At 43.4% G+C, this 18,161-nt stretch overlaps 2 protein-coding genes and 1 long non-coding RNA gene across 7 annotated transcripts in view; 1 reads left to right on the top strand and 2 right to left on the bottom strand.

Moving 5' to 3' along the window:
* Positions 1 to 521: 521 nt before the first annotated feature.
* Positions 522 to 7,216, bottom strand: MRPS25 (mitochondrial ribosomal protein S25). Its single transcript, XM_079964603.1, has 4 exons — positions 6,989 to 7,216; positions 5,522 to 5,628; positions 5,233 to 5,320; positions 522 to 894 (listed from the first exon to the last, which is right to left on the bottom strand). The coding sequence occupies exons 1-4, from the start codon at positions 7,120 to 7,122 to the stop codon at positions 702 to 704; spliced, it is 522 nt and encodes a 173-aa protein (XP_079820729.1). The 5' UTR covers positions 7,123 to 7,216; the 3' UTR covers positions 522 to 701.
* A 1,629-nt stretch (positions 7,217 to 8,845) lies between these two features.
* The window catches only part of NR2C2 (nuclear receptor subfamily 2 group C member 2), a 42,203-nt gene continuing 32,887 nt past the window's right edge, over positions 8,846 to 18,161 (bottom strand). For 4 of the 5 annotated variants that reach the window (XM_079964545.1, XM_079964546.1, XM_079964543.1 and 1 more), the window contains 2 exons: positions 15,537 to 16,766; positions 8,846 to 15,454 (listed from right to left, as the gene is read on the bottom strand). In XM_079964545.1, coding sequence (XP_079820671.1) covers positions 16,592 to 16,766 — 175 coding nt within the window. In that variant the 3' untranslated portion in view covers positions 8,846 to 15,454; positions 15,537 to 16,591. The remainder of the gene's footprint in view (positions 15,455 to 15,536; positions 16,767 to 18,161) is intronic. The other variant, XM_079964544.1, reaches the window with a different exon arrangement.
* LOC307209504 overlaps positions 18,087 to 18,161 on the top strand; it is a 197,411-nt gene continuing 197,336 nt past the window's right edge. The window contains exon 1 of the long non-coding RNA XR_013835623.1: positions 18,087 to 18,161. This is a non-coding gene — a long non-coding RNA (uncharacterized lncRNA).

Here is an 18,161-nt window from a genome sequence, read left to right as displayed (position 1 = left end):
CACATGTACATTACACAAACCTGCCTCATTCATGCTAGTTGGATAGACAGGCAAGGAGAATGACCAGCCCTGAAGTCTAGCTAACCATTGGAGATCTTTTTAGCTACCTTTGTTGCCTGGGACTTTAGCAGGCATTATTCACTCTTTAAAGCATGTATTTGCATTTATAAACACTGAAAGCTTGTTTCTTTTAAAGACATCCTGTTTCAAGCTGGCACCCAATACAACCCATACCCTGCCCTCTTCCACTGCTCCTACAGATCTGCAGCATACCCAAAACCTGTGCATAATCCAGAGATTTGTTAAATCCAGAGTCTCCACCACTAAGAGCAGCTATTTGAGTGAAGGGGGGGGGGCTGTCCTCCCAAGACCAGGCACATATCATATAGACAGGATTCTGTATTTGAATGGTTGTATGTTGCACAAAAAAAGCACATGATTCATTAAACCAGGGTTCGACCAAGATGTGTTCTCCTTTGATTTAAAAACAAATGGCAAACATATATTCACAATCCAGTCCATCACAAGAACAATTCCAGAATTTATTTAAAAGATTCATCCTTACTTGTTTTAAGTAAGTCCAGATATTTTTCTGTTACTTAAATGGTGGTTTGTAAAAAGACCAATGTGTTGTCATCGGTGTTAAGATGCCCGCTTTCTTGGCATTCTGAATGCTTTACTCCCTGCTGTAGAAAGCTGGCTTAGGAAGCAGCACTCTCTTTCATGGCAGTTCTATATTTCCCAGTCATCTCCTTTGGTAATGGCACTTTACCAGGGCAGGGAATTTGGCCTTCAATTTCACACATGCATTCCCGCAAGTGGTACTTTCTGGGGCCAAACGTTGCGGGATGCCGTAGCTTCATTTTCTCTTGTGCTTCTCCCTGCAGTGTTTCCCTACAAAAGAAAAAGAAAACAAGAAAGAAATTTGGTGTAAGGACAAGAAGTGCTAGATAGTGATCAATGCATCACAACAATCAAACTAGTTGACACATAATTCTTGAAAGTACAGTTGAGGCACCTGTGTTCCTCCAGATGTTGGGAGTGCAACTCTCTTCACCAAACTGGCTATGGCTATTAGAAGTCCCCAAACCTGGAAAGCCAATGGTTCTTCCTCTCCTCTCATGCATTTAATAAGGTAAAGGTAAAGGTAAAGGTACCCCTGCCCGTACGGGCCAGTCTTGACAGACTCTGGGGTTGTGCGCCCATCTCACTTAAGAGGCCAGGGGCCAGCGCTGTCCGGAGACACTTCCGGGTCACGTGGCCAGCGTGACATCGCTGCTCTGGCCAGAGCCAGAGCCAGAGCCGCACACGGAAACGCCGTTTACCTTCCCGCTGGTAAGCGGTCCCTATTTATCTACTTGCACCCGGAGGTGCTTTCGAACTGCTAGGTTGGCAGGCGCTGGGACCGAGCAGCGGGAGCGCACCTCGCCGCAGGGATTCGAACCGCCGACCTTTCGATCGGCAAGCCCTAGGCGCTGAGGCTTTAACCCACAGCGCCACCTGCGTCCCCCTCATGCATTTAATAGCAAATTATAATTGCTAACAGTGACTTCCTCTATCACAGATGATGGTTTGGTGTTTGACATGCTGCCTCGCTTCATTTCATGTTTTATGTCAAAACTGCTGGGAACACATAACTGCTGTAATAATAGTTCTGCCCTTGAGTGCTTAGGGCGTCTCTCGGTATTAAAGCTGCTCTAAGTCTGCTGTGCTACTCATCTAGCCTCACAGGGCTGTGTAACCCTAGGACTGTATGGTCTGGTCCTGACCGGATGGATACTAGAATCAGCAAGGGATACCCACATGGCCTGAAGGTGCTGCTGTGCGGTGCCAGGTCAATGATTCATAAGACCACTGCCATCCATGACTTGATCATGGATGGAGGACTTGACCTGGCATGTGTAACAGAGACTTGGTTGGATGAAGCAGATGGGCCTGTCCTTGCCACTGCTTGTACACCAGGTTTCTCTTACGCACAGCAACCCAGGTCATGTGGGCGGGGAGGGGGGTTGCAGTGATTTTTAGGAAGTCATTAGTTTGCACCAGGCGTCCTATTGGGAAGACCCAGTTTTCCGAGTGCATGTTCTGGAAGTTGGGCAATAGGGGCAGTACAGGATTCCTTTTGGTGTACTGACCTCCCCGCTGCACCAAGAATTCCCTGCCCAAGCTGCTTCAGGTCGTGGCGGATGTTCTCCTGGAGACACCTAGTTTGGTCGTCCTAGGGAATTTTAACATCCATGCCGACACAACCTTACAAGGGGCCGTTCGGGACCTCGTGGAAAGCATGGCCTCCATGGGGTTGTCGCTGAATAAGTATGGCCCAACCCATAGCCGCGGACATGCCTTGGACCTGATGTTTACCTCTATGGATGTTGGTGATCTGACACTAAGTAAAAACGAAACGAAAGAAGTGCCATGGTCAGATCACTTCCTGGTGCAACTGGACTTCTCTGCGACCCATCCCCTCTGCAGGGAGGTGGAACCAATTCGGATGGTCCGCCCCCACCACTTAATGGATCCAAATGGTTTCCAGAGAGTGGTAGGGGATGCTTTATCCCATGTTGATGGCCTTTCAGCAGATTCCCTGGTGGCCCGCTGGAATGTGGAGTTAACCAGGGCTATTGACTGTTTGGCTCCGAAGCGCCCTCTCCGATTGCATGGAGCCCGGACAGCCCCGTGGTTTTCCATAGATCTGAGGGCAATGAAACAATCATTGAGACGGCTAGAGCGCCGGTGGCGGATAACTCATTCCGAATCTGACCGGACACAGGTTAGAGCTCAACGTCGAGCCTACCAAGTGGCGATAGCGACAGCGAAGAAGACTTTCTTCACCGCCTCTATTGCATCTGCAGAAAACAGCAACAGGAGACTTTTTCAGGTGGTTCACAATTTAGCGGAACCACCTGCAACATCGGGGCCCAGTACGGGCCACATGATCTCCTGCAATGATTTTGCAAAGTTTTTTGCAGATAAAATCGCTCAGATTCGGGAAGAAGTAGACTCCACCGTGGGAGCAGGGCCGGGGCAGGAGTGCTAGAGTTTTGTCTAGTCAAGTTGCGTGGGATCAATTCCAATCTGTTACCTCCGAGGATGTGGACAGGCTGCTTGGACGAGTGAAACCAACCACCTGTCTCCTGGATCCTTGCCCATCCTGGCTTATAAAAGCTAGCCGGGAAGGACTGGGTGATGGGCTTCGTGGGGTGGTGAATGCTTCCCTCCGTGAGGGAGCCTTCCCAGACCCGCTGAAAGAGGCAGTTATTAAACCGCTTCTTAAAAAACCATCTTTAGATGCGGCCACGATGGCCAAATATCGCCCAGTCTCAAATCTTCCATTCTTGGGCAAGGTGATAGAGCGAGCGGTTGCCGAACAACTCCAGGCACGCCTGGAAGAAGCGGACTATTTGGATCCCTTCCAGCCGGGATTCAGGCCTCATCACGGGACTGAAACTGCCTTGGTCGCACTGGTTGATGATCTCCGGCGGGCTAGGGACAAAGGTGAGAGCTGTTTCCTAGTTCTGCTGGATCTCTCAGCGGCGTTTGATACCATCAACCATAACATCCTTCTGGACCGTCTTGAGGGGCTGGGAGCTGGGGGCACTGTCATACAGTGGTTCCGCTCCTTCCTCCTGGGCCGTGTTCAGAAAGTGGTGGTGGGGGATGAGTGTTCAGACCCCTGGGCTCTCACTTGTGGGGTGCCTCAGGGTTCTGTTCTCTCCCCCATGCTTTTCAACATTTACATGCAGCCACTGGGAGAGATCATCAGGAGGTTTGGGCTGGGTATTCATCAGTATGCGGATGATACCCAGCTCTACCTCTCTATTAAATCAGAACCAGTGAAGGCGGTGAAGGTCCTGTGTGAGTGTCTAGAGGCGGTTGGAGGATGGATGGTGGCTAACAGATTGAGGTTGAATCCTGACAAGACAGAAGTACTGTTTTTGGGGGACAGGAGGTGGGCAGGTGTGGAGGATTCCCTGGTCCTGAATGGGGTAACTGTGCCCCTGAAGGACCAGGTGCGCAGCCTGGGAGTCATTTTGGACTCACAGCTTTCCATGGAGGCACAGGTCAAATCTGTGTCCAGGGCAGCTGTTTACCAGCTCCATCTGGCTGAGACCCTATCTGCCTGCGGACTGTCTCGCCAGAGTGGTGCATGCTCTGGTTATCTCCCGCTTGGACTACTGCAATGCGCTCTACATGGGGCAACCTTTGAAGGTGACTCAGAAACTACAACTAATCCAGAATGCGGCAGCTAGACTGGTGACTGGAAGCAGCTGCCGAGACCTTATAACACCTGTCTTGAAAGACCTACATTGGCTCCCAGTACGTTTCCGAGCACAATTCAAAGTGTTGGTGCTGACCTTTAAAGTCCTAAACGGCCTCGGTCCAGTATACCTGAAGGAGCGTCTCCACCCCCATCGTTCTGCCCGGACGCTGAGGTCCAGCGCCGAGGGCCTTCTGGTGGTTCCCTCATTGCGAGAAGCAAAACTACAGGGAACCAGGCAGAGGGCCTTCTCGGTAGTGGTGCCCGCCCTGTGGAATGCCATTCCAGCAGATGTCAAAGCGATAAACAACTACCTGACATTCAGAAGACATCTTAAGGCAGCCCTGTTCAGGGAAGTTTTTAACGTGTGATATTTTAGTGTATTTTTGGTTTCTATGGAAGCCGCCCAGAGTGGCTGGGGAGGCCCAGCCAGATGGGCGGGGTATAAATAATAATAATAATAATAATAATAATTATTATTATTATTATTATTATTATTATTATTATTATTATTATAACATTAATTGCTGCTCAGCTTGACTATTCTCTAAGCTCCCCAGTATTTGAACACTTTGGGAAGTGCTGCAAAACCTTTATCCGCAATAAGCATCTAATGTAAGCTTGTAATTAGCAGATTACCTGGAACAAGTAAGCATTGCCTCCTGGTGACCAGGCTTTTGTAAATTTAAAGAATGAAGGTGTTTTTTTCCAGCTTTCTCGGGCCATCAAGTGGTGCCCATAAATGACATAAAAATGACATTTATGACAAAGGATATGTGGGCTACATACCAGAAAGCTTATTTTAAGGTGCAGAACTCAAGCCTGCAGGAGGATGGAGTTTTAATAGCATGTTTGTGTGCATTTAAAACATTGCCCTTATCTTAGTCCAATTGAATGGGGTAGACTCAAAAGTTTGGTTCTACAGCCAAAAACAAGCAGAGCCATATATGTATTTATGTGCGTGTTTTACTTACTCGCTTTTACCAAGAACTTTCTTAACATGTTCTGCGATCTCTTTGTTAGTCTTCTCTTCCACATCAACCAGGACTTGCTCTCCAGTATCTGCAGAGGAGAGAGCATGACAGGGTATCTACAGGCAGGGGTCTCAACCAGGATGCTCTGAAGACATCGTCTCCTTTGGAGAGTGGCACTACCCATTATTTGCCCACCTGTCACCTGTCAGTCTTGGGAAGTCTTTGTCTAAGCAGAGGGTATTCCAATGCACTTCAACAAAAGTTAAACAAAACCATGCATGTTACTTACCTAAATAGAATTTTAAGAATGGCGATGGTGTCATGTTCTTAAACATCACAATCTGAAGCCAAGGGTTTTTGTACTGAATCTGAGGTATGTTGAAGAACACAAATTTTCTGTGGAAAGAGCAGGAGAAAAGTAAGGAAGACAGTGGATGCACTCGGCCTTTTAGAATATGAATTCAGTGAAACTTAAGACTCTTGCCAAAGAAAAGGAGAAAAAGGCAGCTCTGTGTGTGAGAGAGAAAAGGCATCAGATTCAGGAGGCAGAAACCCAAGCTCAGAGGTAGTTTCCCTAACCCTCCAGTATGTCTCATAGCAGATATATCCACATAAGCAATGCTAAAACAGTGGGCATATTAATCAGTTGCTGAAAAACCAAAATGTCCATGAACACTGAGGAAGAGTAACAAATTTACTGTGGTGTAAATAAAAGCCACAGGGAGCCAATATGATGCAGTGGTTATATTGAGCTAGGATGACAGCCCTGGTTCAAAGCCATGCTCAACCCTTTGAGGCTTTCGAGATGGTAACTGGCTCAAGTTACTTCAAAGGGTTGTTGTGAAGATAAATGGAAGGGTGAACTGCATGCACCACATTAAGGCCTTGGAAAGAAAGATGGGCTGGGCATTATTTTATTTATTCATTTCATAAAATGTATACACCACTCAATTGCTAAAAAATAACATCATCAAAGAGGTTCACAAAAAGGAATAACAATAACAACAACAACAGCAGCAAGCTGTTACTTCATCTGACTGTATGAGGAAACTGTGCAGTCTCAAAGCAGGCCGAGAAACATTAAAGGAACATTAAAGGTAAAGGTAAAGGACAGGTAAAGGTAAAGGTAAAGGACCCCTGACAGTTGAGTCCAGTCGCAAACAACTCTGGGGTTGCGGCGCTCATCTCGCTTTACTGGCCAAGGGAGCCAATGTCCGCAGACAGTTTTCCTGGGTCATGTGGCCAGCATGACTAAGCCGCTTCTGGCGAAACCAGAGCAGCGCACGGAAACGCCGTTTACCTTCCCGCCGGAGTGGTACCTATTTATCTACTTGCACTCTGACATGATTTTGAAGTGCTAGGTGGGCAGCAGCTGCCCAGAAAGCAGGACTAGATCTAATGAGCTTGAACTACAGGAAGGCAGATTTCAGTTGACCATTGGAAGAAACTTGTTGGTATCAGAGGAGCTAGGCAATGGAGTGGGTGGGTGGGTACACATCTCTGGAGGTCTTCCTGTTCCAGAATTATCCTGCAGCGGAGCAGGCCATGGACGTGGACGGCCTGCTCAGGACCAACTCCAATCCTGTATCTAGCAGTTCCCCTACGCCAGGGGGGCAGCTCGGCTTGCCTTGGGGCTCCTTCCCCAGTCCCTGCACGAAGCGCACGACGAGCGCTTCAGCAGCGTGGCGAGAGCGGAGAGATGCGCCACAATCCCTGGGACGGAGGGAGGCTCCTTGCTCGAGGGGTGCCTGCTCACCTGGCTCCTTCGCTGAGAGGCCCCCTCGTGTTGTAGTTCACCGTCATCACCTTCACGGCGTCCTTGAAGATGATGTCGCCCTGGCTCAGGTACTGCAGCGTCCTGCGGATGGGGAAGCGGCCTTTCATCGGCATGGCGGCGGCAGCAGGCGGCAGCCCCGCGCGCACCGCGAAGCCAAAGGCAGCGGCACGGGTCGGCGGCGCAACTTCCTTGCTCCCGGGCGGGAGAGGAATCGGAGCGCCGATCGCAAGGGGATGCGGGAAGTGTAGTTTCCGGGAGAGCGGAGGAGGCGGGACGACTCGGAGGGCATGGGATCGGAAGAGGAAGTGCAAGCATCGGGGGTCCGTTTACACTGCGATCCGAGAGAATAGTGAGAGCGAGATACCTAGAACTGCGCAAACGGAGAGGCATTCAGTAAAATGCACAAACGCGCATTCCAGACGTTCGGCTGGCGGTGCTGATTTGCAACCACCGGCATATACTATTTGAGTGCATGGGAAAGTTACGCAGGCTGTTCTCACAACTTTGCGCTGCACGAGATCCTGTTCTGCTGCTGCTGCGAGGAAACGCCGCCGGTGGAATGTCGAAATGCTTCGGCTCGTTTGTAAAGTTTGAAGCGGCGGCTTCAGTACAAGGCCGAGTTTCCAGAATTGAAGTAAATGAACTAGGAGGGCAAAGCTTTGATTTCCAAAAAAATCTAGTACCAAATTGAGTATGGCATCTTTCCCTTATGGAACCACGTTTTTTTCCTTAAGCATACACTAAAAAATATATATATATATATATAATAATAATAATAATAATGATAATTTATTATTTATACCCCGCCCATGTTGCTGGGCCTCCCCAGCCACTCTGGGCGGCTTCCATAGAAAGCAAAAATACAATAAAATATCACACATATGACCCTGATCATATGTGGAGTGAAGAAAGCCAGCTTCTGTTAAAATAAAAATCCAAAAAGCAAGGTTCTCAAAATATGGAAAAAAGGAAATGCATCTCACACAGCTCAGCACTCAGAAATGTTCAAATGCTTCCTTCCTGGCCAACAGGAATTGTATTGAACACAGTATTTTCACCATGTGGAGCTTCTTCCATTCTTGTTAAATATGTATCCCGCTGCTCCACCAAATGATAGTCAAAGCAACTAACACCACAAAATATACTTAAAAATAATCAAATATAATCAAATAACAAAACAGGTGTAAAAAGTCAACATATTTTCAATTCAGCCAATGGACCAAATTCTAAATAAAATTATTTATTTGCTGACTGTAGGTCATCAGAGATGCTCCTTTTGCAAGGAGTTAGAGACTGGCGTTGGCAACTAAGGCCCTCTCCCGCATTCCAACTGAATGCCCTTCAGAAGTAGGCAGGAAAGAAGGATCCTATGAGAACCAGCAGAGAGAAAGTGGTTGGTTTTTCAAATAACTCAGAAGTCAAATGGGGCTTTGTAGGTCGCAAGCAGTCAAGAAAACGGTGTTTTTCTCCATACAGTTAAAACTGCTCCAGTACTCTGGCCAGTATCCAAAGAGCTATTTCAGGCATGCCCAATGGAGATTTTTGATTTCCTCCACTTTTAGGCAGAAGCCAACCCCAACTACCGCAAACTGCTTTTAAAATCCTCCTTGTCTGAAAAGTCATTTCCCTATGGCAAGGATGGGAAAACATTCTTATGTTGAAGAAACACTTGGATAAAACCCTATTAGGCAGGCAAAATTACCGGTAGATGAACAATTCTTTGGAGCCTAACATTACTCTCAAGGCATTCTCAAAGAATATTGTGAACCCATTCAAAAAATTTTTAGTTATGCCATAATTACCTGCTCTGAAAAAAGAACTCAGAGGCCATAAAAGGGTCTTTATTTATTTTAATAGTATAAACCTTCTGTAGGCAGAAATATTAAGCCACAACAATATAATGCCACATTTAGACAGCATTTAATAAAATGCATAAGCATGCACTGCAATACTCTATATACACACACAACAATGCAAATTTCTCTTCATGACTGAAGACATTGATTAGATATAAAAATTCAGATAAAAAAGAACATGCTATTTTAAATGCTATCACATTTACAAAGCTGATTTCACAAAATAAACTGTGAGGAAGCAACAGCTTTTGTCAGGTTTTAAACCTTGTATTTAAAAAAGAAGATACAGAGACAATGGACAATGAAAAGCACAGGGTTACAAAAGATACCCCAGGGAATTATCACCTATTTTGTGGCAAATAGGTTAGCTTTAATAAGAGCTTAGCACTTGAAGGGTTTTCCAAATACATACAACAATTATATAATGGATAAATATGAGCAGTTGTTTTGTTACAAAACTATTGGGAACAATGGTGTTATTTAGAATTAGTGGTTAGTCACAGAAGTCTTTTCGGCATATGAGTTTCATAGATACTGCAAGTAAATATACTGTATTTTGCTCAACAGACTACTCAAAACTCCTCCAGCCTTATGGTAAGATTTCCATTTTTCACACCCCTGCCCCTCCAAATGTGGTACAGAAAGCAAAAGTAACATACTTGTTTCCAGAAACAGCTTAAATAATCCATTTACCAGAATCAGAAATCAGGTTAGTACCTCTATTACAGGGGATTGTACCTTTTAAGGAACAATAAAAAATGGGGAAATCATTTTATGATAGAAGTCTTCTATTCAAGAAAACTTCACTTTAATTAAAGCAAACAGAGTACCGATTGTCATAACACTAAATCAATGGAGCTTCCTGCCAAAAATGTTTCAAAAACATCCACAGCTGAAATATCTTTTTTTAAAAAAAACAAACAAACCCCCACTATGTACATTTATTAAGCAGCAGGTCAGGAAATGGAAGCTGGGCAGAAATGCTTCTCCAAGGATTGCGTGCCCAATATAAAGGAGCATTTATGAACTTTACAGTCAGAACTCAAATCCTGCAAGTGCAAGACTAGATGCAGGAGCTAGATTGTATGCAACTACTAGGAGCACTCCTTAGTTCACCAAAACTTTTAAAAGATCAGACCTAGAGCACTGACCAGTAGGAAAATGTGTGGAGATCAGGTCTTAGACTGTATAGGCATCAGGAGGATTGTTAAGGTGGTGAAGAGAACAGAAAGCTTCATTTTCCAAGAATTAACTTTGGGCATAGTTCTTCCTAATGTTAGTATAATACAGTTGTACCTTGGAAGCTGAATGCCTTGGCTCCCGAACAAATTGGCTCCTGAACGATCAAAACCCGGAAGTGAGTGTTCCGGTTTTCGGAAGCCAAATGTCCAGCACGGCTTCTGATTGGCTGCAGGACACTCCTGCAGCCAATTGGAAGCTGCGCTTTGGTTTTCGAATGGTTCTGGGAGTCGAATGAACTCCCAGAATGTATTCTGTTCAAAAACCAAGGTAACTGTATGTGCAGTGATCCTCACAAGAGACCAATTTCTCTTTCCCTTTCTGGATGTGGAAGGATGTGGATAGGGTGCCAAGGCACTGTGGAAAAAGCAAAGTGTGTAACACCTCCCAAGTCCTCCATCAATCTCCTGCCGCCCTCCATACTAAGCATGTTACTTCAATTCCAAAGAAAGCGAAGATTGGATGATGACATGGGAGGCACACACAACCTGCCATAGCCTATAATATCTTGGCTTCCCGCTTGGGTGTATGGCTCTCATCCACACATGCCAAAAGAGGAAAGGGAGAAATGTCTCTTTCTTGGAATGTTGACGGAGATCTTTCAATGTACCAGGAAGCATCTTGTCCTTTGTTTACTTCACAGATCTACTACTCTTTCATTAAAAGAAAGCGTCTCCCTTAAAATATGTTCAAAATTATCTCAGACCACATTCTATATGACTCGTGCATGCTCAGCTAGCTGTCATTCTTGACCAACTGTTTCTATCTGAAACCAAAGTTTCTTCCATGGGAAAAGAAGGAAAGAATGCCTAAGCAAGCCAGAGTAACTATATAAACAGGTTTTAGGGAAGGTAGGACAGTAAGAAATATTGTCTGTAACACACACACTATTTTCCTGCACAGGTTATCTGGAAACCTTCCATAGACTTTCACTAGTAGCATAAGACAATTCCTAAAAGCTTGTTTTTTTTAAAAAAAAATATTCCTTTTAGTGGTCTGTCTCTAAAAAGAAATGTATTTATTTTCCAGGAAAGATATGGTGCCATGTATCAGTTTGCCTTATGCTCAGTTACACAAGATGGTTGTCAATACAAAACTACACACATCTGTTATGCAGCAACCTTGTTCCTTCTCATTAGCAACTTCAAGGGACGTACAAACACAGTGATGAAGCTTTACATGCTTTAGAAAAGACTCTATACATCTATATTTTAAAAAAGCCAAACCTTTCAGAAGAGTTTTAAAAGCCCCCTTTGCATGTGTCAATAACATAGAAATGTTTATGGTCCACAGATGCAATTCACCAAACACTATCACTGCACAACCTCATTTCTTTTCAACAGGGCTTGGGTATATTTAGAAATAACATGTGGAACTATTAAATAGTTTCAGTATTTAAGAAAAAGTGCAAATACATCCTGGGTTTAGAAACAGGTACCTACTCTACCAAGGAAGGTGAGATGCAAATGATCATACCAGGACTGAGCTTTGAGCAAGAAATAAAATTTAGGAAGCTCAATCTTTGCAATGCATTTATAAATCTTTTTTTTGTTAACATATAGAAATCTGATATATATGATTACATGACTGTACATAGTTCTATATACATACATACACACTTTATATTACACTGTACATAATATACCAGACTAAGTTAGATACAAGCACATAAAACATCATACACACAAATAAATATGGCCGGGATCCAAAGCACTTCTTTAGGGGAGCTCAAGAGCTTGGGTAGACCTTATTTGACTCCTCCCCCATCAAAGGCATATTCTTCCTCCCTCCAATGTTACATCACAAGTTGGTTCTGAAGAAATAGGAACACCTACAGACACATACTTTTTAAATTATGACTCTCCTTTCACAGGAACTATTTGCAGAACTCAGAACCCCTGTAACTCATGGCAAGTGAAGCTTTGGGGGAGAACATGATGTTAGTTAGCTTGCCACATAAACTCTCCTATAATCCACTGAGGCTGCAGACTAATAGACATGCATGTCTAAGTCCCTCTGAAATCAATTAAACTCAAGATTGCCATCTTATTTAACAATTGGCAGGGCACACAGTAAATTTGTTTTAAATGCTTACGTTTCCAATCTTGTAGATAGATAAATACATGTATCTTACTGATCTCAAAACGAAGTTGCTTCCAAGGATGCTTACTAAGTAACCCTAGAGACAATCTGAACTATAATCAACAATGAGCAATTACATACACTTTTTTTCTTAAGAATATGCAAGCTAGGCTAGATGGGAAACAGTGAATGACAAAACTAGTGCCTTTTAGCAAAAAATTAAATATTGAAATATTTCATAGCAGTCATTAAATGACACTATTTAAAAACAGTACTTCAGCTGGATCCAAAATAAAGCAGAACTAAATTAATTTAAGGTTTGTGGATCCAGCTGTGCAAACCTGCAACACACAGATTTCAGTGTAGCAGACATCACTTTTAAAAGTATATGCTCCTCTGAGTTTCATTTTTGGTCTCAAAATTGTACTAAAATTATTTTTAGGATATTTGATCATGTAAATTACAAATTTCTTCATTAAAAGTGCACACTCAAGTCTTGACACTATACATACTCTAAAATATATGATTATATCTTAATTTGTTTATACCACAATAGTATAGTAGGTTCATCGTGTTGTGTCTTTTGTCATTTAAGACAAGAGTTGATTAATTTTAATCATGATTTTGACATTGTATTTTCTTTACTGAAAGATGTTTAGTGCTCACAGTACTATTGACTGCAAGTGCATAAATTATTTTAGGAATAAAGTCAGAGCTAAACAGTAAGTCAAGGAAACACAACACTGCTTCACTTCCTCTGAAGCAGTTCTTGTGTGAATTAAAGGAAGTGACACCCAATGTTGTCTGTCCACTTACGCAATAGAAATCTGCTTGCACAAGGGTGCTTCTGGATTCTCTTCTCTACCCTCCAGCCCCCTGTGCCCCCATAAAAACTGCTCCAGAGGGCCTCCCAATTCTCAAAAACAAGTTTTGGAGGTTCGGAATGGGGGAAAGGAAGAAATAGCCCACTGTGCAGGCCACTTGCATTACATTGTATCTCCCCCTGTTTTTTAAACATTTTTAAAAGTAGGAAGTGTAATTGATTTGGATACACCCAGGAGCTTACTAAGCGAATCATCATTTAGAGTAGTGTAGTTTAATGATCTCCGGGGCTATGCCAGCTTAAGTAATCACTGAATTCCTTCCTGAAATGTAGGTTATAAATGAAGATTCTTATGAATGGGGGTAAATAGGTGACTGAACTGTGCCTGGTCCTGTAAGACATCCCTCCAACATTCCACCAGAGAGCTTAACTAGAAAGACAAAAAACAACCTTGTTGGAATATGATCTCAAATGAAGAGAAATCTGAGAAGTTGTTTTCGTGTGATTAACAACACATTATCTTAAAAATAAAGCAACACAGATCAAACAGAAAATGTCCAGCCCTTGGAAGCATTTTGACAGGTTATGACACATTTCTTAGTACTCCAAACTTTAAAAAGAATCCACAAAATTATGTTATGGGAGCAGGGAGTCCCTTCATGCATGATACTTTTCCTATATAGAGGTAAGATCTGTATGGAAATATATTTCCATGAGCCTTGCAAAGTGGGGAAATCATTGAAATGTCTATTTTGTCAAGAGTTATTTATGTGTGTTTGGATACAGTAGAACAAAGCACACCTTAACAGATGCAAGCATGTGGTAATGGGCAGCTGTATGATACGCATGCAGCTGACTGCACACTTTTTGCTACAGAATTATGCCCAGGTATAGAAAATGCCATGCGCAAAGTGGCTCAGAATATAATATGCTGTATTGCAAGTGGAGGTTGGAAAATGGCAAACAGTGCAATTCAAACCAAAGATTCTCCAGGATGAGAGAGTTGGCTTTCCTAGTTGAGTGGCTAAACCAGCATAAGTCCCCCACTCTGGCTCAGCCGGGGCTCAACTATCATAAGTCCCCCCACCAAAAGGGACATGGCAGAGCAAGGGGAGACCTATTCTAACCCCCTTTCAACTGGGCCATGTGACCTAGCAACCTGGCATAATGTGACAAGTGAAAAAGGTGGCGTCAGTTGAATTCCTCCTGAAAGGAGTTTGGGATGGGGAAACTCAAGCTGTTTTAAGTTACACTGACTTACCATAGCTAGGGATTGCTCAGAGCAGCTATAATCCTGGGAGTAAGTTTCACTGAACCCAGTGGAACTTTCTCCTGAGTAGACACATATAGGATCTGGACCGTAAAAGAGAGTTTCCAAACTTTAAGAAAAAGACTAAGCCTCAAATTCTGAAGTAACCACAGTACTGGACAATGTGATATGCCAAAATAGTATTCTCAAGTGTCAGACAGAATGAATGAGTTTGAAATTATAATGTACTAAAGGACACATTTGCTGCTTTTGAAACTGATAGCATCCTCATCACTTAGCGACTGATGCAGCACAATAAAAAGGCATCTTATGCTACAGCATTTATAAGTAAACAGCACCAGGCTCGAAAATCTCAATGGTTACCCTTTACAAAGCCAAGAAGTTAGAATGCTCTTTTCTAGTGTGAATAACTTCTACGGCATCTTACTCAGCTGACAGCAAAGCCATAAAACTTGTGTCACTTATGCTGTAAACATTTAGTAAAGTTTAACTTCAAATAGTATAGAAATCTCATGGAAAGGATCACATTATTAATAAACACATACAATTGAAATTTTGTAGCATAAATGATTGTCTCCCACAGCTCTTCCATGTTTTCACAGAAATCACTAGCATATGACTGCATTTAAAACACAATTATTCATTTACCCTGAATGCTATTAATCACTTACCTTGCTCATACAAGCAAGAGGATGACAAAATCATAGCTTTAACAAGAAGTGCTTTGAAAGTGCTGATAATGACTACATCCTGGTAATTTTAAAATATAAATTAAAATATATAAAATATGGGCTTGGATACAAAGAACCCTTAATCAAGTGGAAAGCACTCCTGCTTGCTCAAGGGTGAGTGTGTTGACGGTTTTCTCTGCCAGCTGCCACCTTCCATGCGGCACTGCATAACACTCTGGAGTGTGACCTGACCCATAGGCAGTAGCAGCCCATGTGGTGGCATAGGTAAGGACACTACTGCTCTCCTGGCTTCTGAACACAGCGCATCACTGACGATTACTTGGGGGGTTTATTTATTTATATTATTAAATTTATTTATATTATTAAATCTATATACAGCCCTTCATCTGAAGATCTCAGGGCTGTTCACAAGATAAAAATGCAGGATAAAAACACAAAAATAAATAGTTGAGAAGAAAACAATAACTCCATCTCCCACAAATACTATTTTTGGAACTATTTTTGGAAGCCAAACGTCTGGCAGGGCTTCTGCAGCTTCCAATTGGCTGCAGGAGCTTCCTGCAACCAATCAAAAGGCCACAGAATATTGATTAGCCAAAGGCCTGATTGAAGAGGAACACTTTCACCTGGTGCCTAAAAATGTATAATGAAGGTGCCAGATGGATCTCCCTGGGGAGAGCAGTCCACAAACAGGAAGCCACTGCAGAAAAGGCCCGTTCTCGGGTTGCCACCCTCTGCAACACTCATGGAGAAGGCACATGAAGCAGCGCCTGAGATGATGATTGAGGAGTCCAGGTTGGTTTATATGGAGAGAGGCAGTCCTTGAGGTATTGTGGTCCTGAGCCGTTTAAGGCTTTATAGATCAAAACCAGCACTTTAATTGGGCCTGGAAACTAATTGGCAGCCAGTGCAATTGGGCCAGGATGCAGTTGGGCTCAAACCGTCTTGCCCCGGTGAGCAATTTGGGGCTGGGTGGTATGATAGAACCAATCAGACTTGCCAATCAGATTTGCATGGTATGACAGAGCCAAACACATGCCCTCCTGTGCCTACACAGCCCTGAGCTCCTCACCCCTCTCCATCCTGTGGAGAATAGAGAGTGTGCCAGTGGCATACTGTGTCTGAAAATCAAGAGCAGTGGTGCCCCACCTACACTGCTGCATTGGTTGTTACTGCTTACGAGTGACTTGGCGTGGCTGCATGAAGGAAGAGGGATTAAGAGAGAGACTCATTTCATGAGCAGAACTCCACCTGCAGTTCTTTGGATCCAAGCCAGCATTCTTACTTAAGTACTTTTTAATAAGTATTCTGATATTATAGAAGCTATTTTTGCTCACAGATAATTTCCAAATAAAAATCTTGCTCAGCAATTCCCTGTAACCCTTTCATCAAAAGGCATTAAAGTATTTCTTCTGGCAGAAGTGAATCCTAGAAAAAGCGTTTTTTGCAGGTTTTAAAATCTTGTTTTTCAATGTTGATAGGAATAAGTTGTTCTTTCAGTGTGGAAAAGAATAAATTTAACAAGAAAAGGGAACATAATCAAAATATTTATACACAATGCCAAGGTTAATCAGTGACTTATGATTACTTGGTTGATCTGTGAAGACGCACTGATCTCTTCTAGGAAGATGAGCCTGTTATTTGGCCATTATATTCTGCTGTCTCCATTTTCAATATGTAAGGGATGATACTGTCTATTGGAACATTTCCAATGAGCCCAGTAAAAAAGAGTTCTTCAGTAATGCTAGAGCTCATCAGTCTAAGTGCTGGCAGGCGAACTAGAATCCGGGCTAGTCTGAAATAAGAAGACAGTAGAATATGAAAAGGTATACATCAGGTTACCAGTTTGGCATCCACTTATAGCAACTTGATTAGGTGAAAAAAGAACAGAAGAAGAGCTTGCTGAGTCAGGCCAATGGACCATCTAGTCCAGCATTCTAGAACTCTGTGTTTTGTAACAGGGTTTTTTTCCAGGGGATGTGGGGACACACACACAGGAATGTACAGATATATTTATTTACAACCCCCCAAAATAGAATTTATGATACAGGCAAAGTGCTGTTTCCCTATCTTATCTTGAGAAGTTGCTTGAAACAGAATTAGCATAGACAGTTAGTTGTTTCACTGTTTCATTCATTTCTGTAGAAATAAATAGGATCCCTGGTAGCTTAGTAAATTAAATGCAATTTTTAAAAACGTAGATGAAGCACCACGGGGCAACTGATCCCATAACTATCGAAGAGCAGATGGATTATGAAATGATTCAAGTTTGCCAACATGTTTTTACAAATATTTTTAAACAGTTCACAGCAACCCCACTGGCTTGGGAGAGTTCAAATAATTTTTAATCCAATTTTGTATTTTCATACCTATCTGACTGTTTTTTGTTTTTGTTTTTTTTTTACAAATAGAGAATAACCTCATAAATGTATGAGGTTCTAAATGTAACTATTTACAAGAGCTTAAAACCATATTCTGCTTTTATATATGTAGCAATAAGACCATTATTTTTAATCTAAGTTTTCAGAGTTTTAACAGCTTGTATATATTATTATTACTCACAAATCCTCTAGCTAACAACACTAAATGTTGTTACACTTTACTTGTGGATTTTATCATCACTGGACACCTAAGCCAATTCAGGTCCCAATGGGTAACAGAGGGGGGAAAGAATACAACTCAGCACACATCTACTTGGAAACAACAGGAATTACCGTATTTTTCGTCCCATAGGACGCTCCATCCCATAGGACGCACCTAGTTTTTTGCAGGGGAAATAAAGGAAAAAATGTTTTCCTTTATTTCTCCCCCAAAACCAGGTCGGGGAAGAGCGGGATGGCGGCGCTGCGCCTCCCCGCTGTCCCCCGAGCTTGTGGGGCTGGCCGATGTCTGCCCGGCGCGAGGGGCGCTCTGCTTCAGGGCGCGCCGCGCGGCAGGCTACTATCCACAGCGTGGGGAGCCCTGCGGGACCTCCCAGCGCGAGGGGCGCTCTGCTTCAGGGCTGCCTAGGCTGCGGATGTCTTCCTGAAGCCTGGAGAGCGAGAGGGGTCAGTGCGCACCGACCCCTCTCGCTCTCCAAGCTTCAGCAAAAGCCTGCATTCGCCCCATAGGACGCACCCAGATTTCCCCTTCATTTTTGGAGGGGAAAAAGTGCGTCCTATGGGGCGAAAAATATGGTACTTCCAGGTAA

The sequence above is a fragment of the Podarcis cretensis genome (assembly GCF_951804945.1).
Source record: "Podarcis cretensis genome assembly, chromosome: 2".
NCBI lineage: Eukaryota > Metazoa > Chordata > Lepidosauria > Squamata > Lacertidae > Podarcis > Podarcis cretensis.
The sequence above is the reverse complement of the archived record's forward strand: the minus strand, read 5'-3'. Positions and strand labels throughout refer to the sequence as shown.

Excerpts from the sequence above, each read along its gene's own strand:
- MRPS25 (XM_079964603.1), bottom strand. The coding sequence starts at position 7,122 with ATGCCGATGAAAGGCCGCTTCCCCATCCGCAGGACGCTGCAGTACCTG. Across the intron at positions 5,321-5,521 it reads ATTCTTAAAATTCTATTTAG|ATACTGGAGAGCAAGTCCTG; the intron begins GTAAGTAACATG and ends TCTCCTCTGCAG. Across the intron at positions 895-5,232 it reads AAAGTTCTTGGTAAAAGCGA|GGAAACACTGCAGGGAGAAG; the intron begins GTAAGTAAAACA and ends TTTCTTTTGTAG.